Source organism: Cajanus cajan, chromosome 10, assembly GCF_000230855.2.
Source record: "Cajanus cajan strain Asha chromosome 10, NIPB_CcT2T_4, whole genome shotgun sequence".
NCBI lineage: Eukaryota > Viridiplantae > Streptophyta > Magnoliopsida > Fabales > Fabaceae > Cajanus > Cajanus cajan.
In genome coordinates this window covers 50,547,830-50,550,180 of record NC_138526.1, presented here as the reverse complement: position 1 = coordinate 50,550,180, position 2,351 = coordinate 50,547,830, and the positions used below count along the sequence as shown (strand labels likewise).

Genomic DNA, 2,351 nt, shown 5'->3' with positions numbered 1-2,351 from the left:
TACCCCATATAGATATGGCTTACACGTTGATTTTATAATTGTTGCATGATCACCTTAGATATGTTATATGTTGTATTTCTGGCATGTAGTAACTAAATCATAACAAGTGTGGTGATCATCAAGTCATTCAAACATGGGTTTTGAATCTTCCCAACTAATTAATATAAGAAAAAAAAAGTTGAAAAATTGAAAAATTGAAAAATTTTAAACTAAATGATTGAACTAAAATGGTTGATCAAATTAATTAATAAAGTGATTAATAAATATAAAATGACATGTTTAATTATTTAAAGTGGAAAAAAAAATTCAAACAAATTAGTGACAATAAAAATTTTAAAAAAATAATTAATAACATCTAAACTGGGTTATTTTCATAAATTAGTTAAAAAAGATTTATAAAAAATTTAAAAATAGGTTTGCATACAAAACAATTTTATAATAATTTTATTAGCCTACAGAAGCTTAATTATAAGGATTGACATGTATTTTATATATATAGAGAGAGAGGTATAATTGTTTCTTATATAGGGTAATGTTTATGATTGAGACTCCAAATTCAAGAAGAGAATCAAATATTAATTTTTGATTAAAGAACATAAATGTCAAAGTATTTGAATCAGGAACTTTTAATATATTATTTGTGAGTATTACTTATAATATTTTGTTTAAATTTGTGAGATAAAATAAAAAATTGATGTGTATTTATTTTGTGAGTTTGATGATACTCTCCCTCCCCATATAAAAACCGGTGCTATCCCAACTTGGAAACCATGCATTGGGAGTCCATTAAGTTAAACAAGAATTCACTCTTTCTCTTTATTCTTCATTTTCAACAATGGACAGAAACAGAACCCATTCCCTCAGACACCTTGCTGCAATCAAACAGTCCCTCTTTGATCAGGTTTGTTTGTGTGTTAAGTGTTAACCAAAGACATGCAGTCATGCACAATTCTATTCATCAGCTTCTTCATTCTTCATACTCCACTTTGGATTTGCAGGGACATCTGGATGAGCAGTTTATCCAACTGGAAGAATTGCAGGATGATGCTAATCCTAACTTTGTTGAGGAAATTGTCACTCTTTACTACCGCGATTCCTCCAGGCTTATCTCTAACTTGGACCAAACACTGTTAGTTAACCATTTTCCATCATGTTTTTTGATATTTCATTTACATTCTCTGCTTCTATTTTTGTTAACTATCATTCCTGTGCTTATGCCAGCGAAAGGAACCCACTGGATTTCAACAAACTGGACACAATCATGCACCAGTTCAAAGGAAGCAGCTCAAGGTATACCTAATAATCATAACTGAATTATTATCTAGAAGTATCACTTTATCGGTCGACCGGTAGGAGAAAATTATGTCCTAGTTATATAAAATAGAAAGAAAAAAAGCACATACCACTGTTGGCTTTATTTGATACAACAGTGAATCCTAATGATTTGATGAATTTTCTTTTGTTGTGGATTGCAGCATCGGAGCCAAAAAGGTGAAAGCAGAATGCACTCTGTTTAGGGAATATTGCAGGGCAGGAAATGCAGAAGGGTAATCCAGCTTTAACTTTATTTTCATTCACACTAACATTTTCTCAAGGGAATAAAACTAAAATTTTATTGAGTGCCCTTCATTATGTGTGTGAACATGCAGATGCAGGAGGAGCTTCCAACAAATGAAGAAGGAATATGCAGCACTCAGAAAGAAACTTGAAACATATTTTCAGGTGAGTGAGTGGTATTTGTATGCATATATTTGTTGGCTTAGTCTTAGGGAGAGTTCCTTTTTGTTTGTGCAGCTGGCTAGGCAAGCTGGGCCCTTGGAAACAGCATTTCGGCCCAAGTAAAGAGGTTATGGATGTGCATTTGATGAAGGCAACATGTAATTGGTGAATTTTGTAACTGAAAGAAAGAAGAAGAATACATATTTCACCACATGATTAGGAAAGGCAATAGGACCCCTTTGGGGATACTAATACTATGCTTCCAAATATCAGTTTTGTTTTCAAATGCTCAAGGAAAGGAATCTTGCTCTAGAGCTCTTTAGTTTACATCAAAATACAAGCAATGTCATTGTAATTCTCTATGTAACTTATTTGGGCTCAATCATCACAACTCTCTTCATTTTATTTTTCTATGATATGTAAAAATTGAAAAGGAAAAAGCCACAACCCTTCCCAAAGCAAACAACAGAAACACAAACATGCATGTTCTTCTGCTAAAGCCGTATCTAACCTAAATGCTTATTGAATCTAGACAACCTCGTGGAACTCTATAGCATGTCTTTTTGGGGGTGCCTGTGGAATTAAACTCGTCCTTTCTTCATGGCATGCAATTAATACATGATAAGTTCGGA

The 2,351-nt window shown here is 32.7% G+C and overlaps 1 protein-coding gene across 1 annotated transcript; it reads left to right on the top strand.

Moving 5' to 3' along the window:
* Window positions 1-745: 745 nt before the first annotated feature.
* Window positions 746-2,124, top strand: AHP4 (HPT phosphotransmitter 4). Its single transcript, XM_020373344.3, has 6 exons — window positions 746-901; window positions 999-1,129; window positions 1,222-1,290; window positions 1,476-1,547; window positions 1,650-1,722; window positions 1,795-2,124. Exons 1-6 carry the CDS (start codon window positions 836-838, stop codon window positions 1,840-1,842), a joined length of 459 nt encoding a protein of 152 aa, XP_020228933.1. The 5' UTR covers window positions 746-835; the 3' UTR covers window positions 1,843-2,124.
* The last annotated feature ends 227 nt before the right edge of the window (window positions 2,125-2,351 follow it).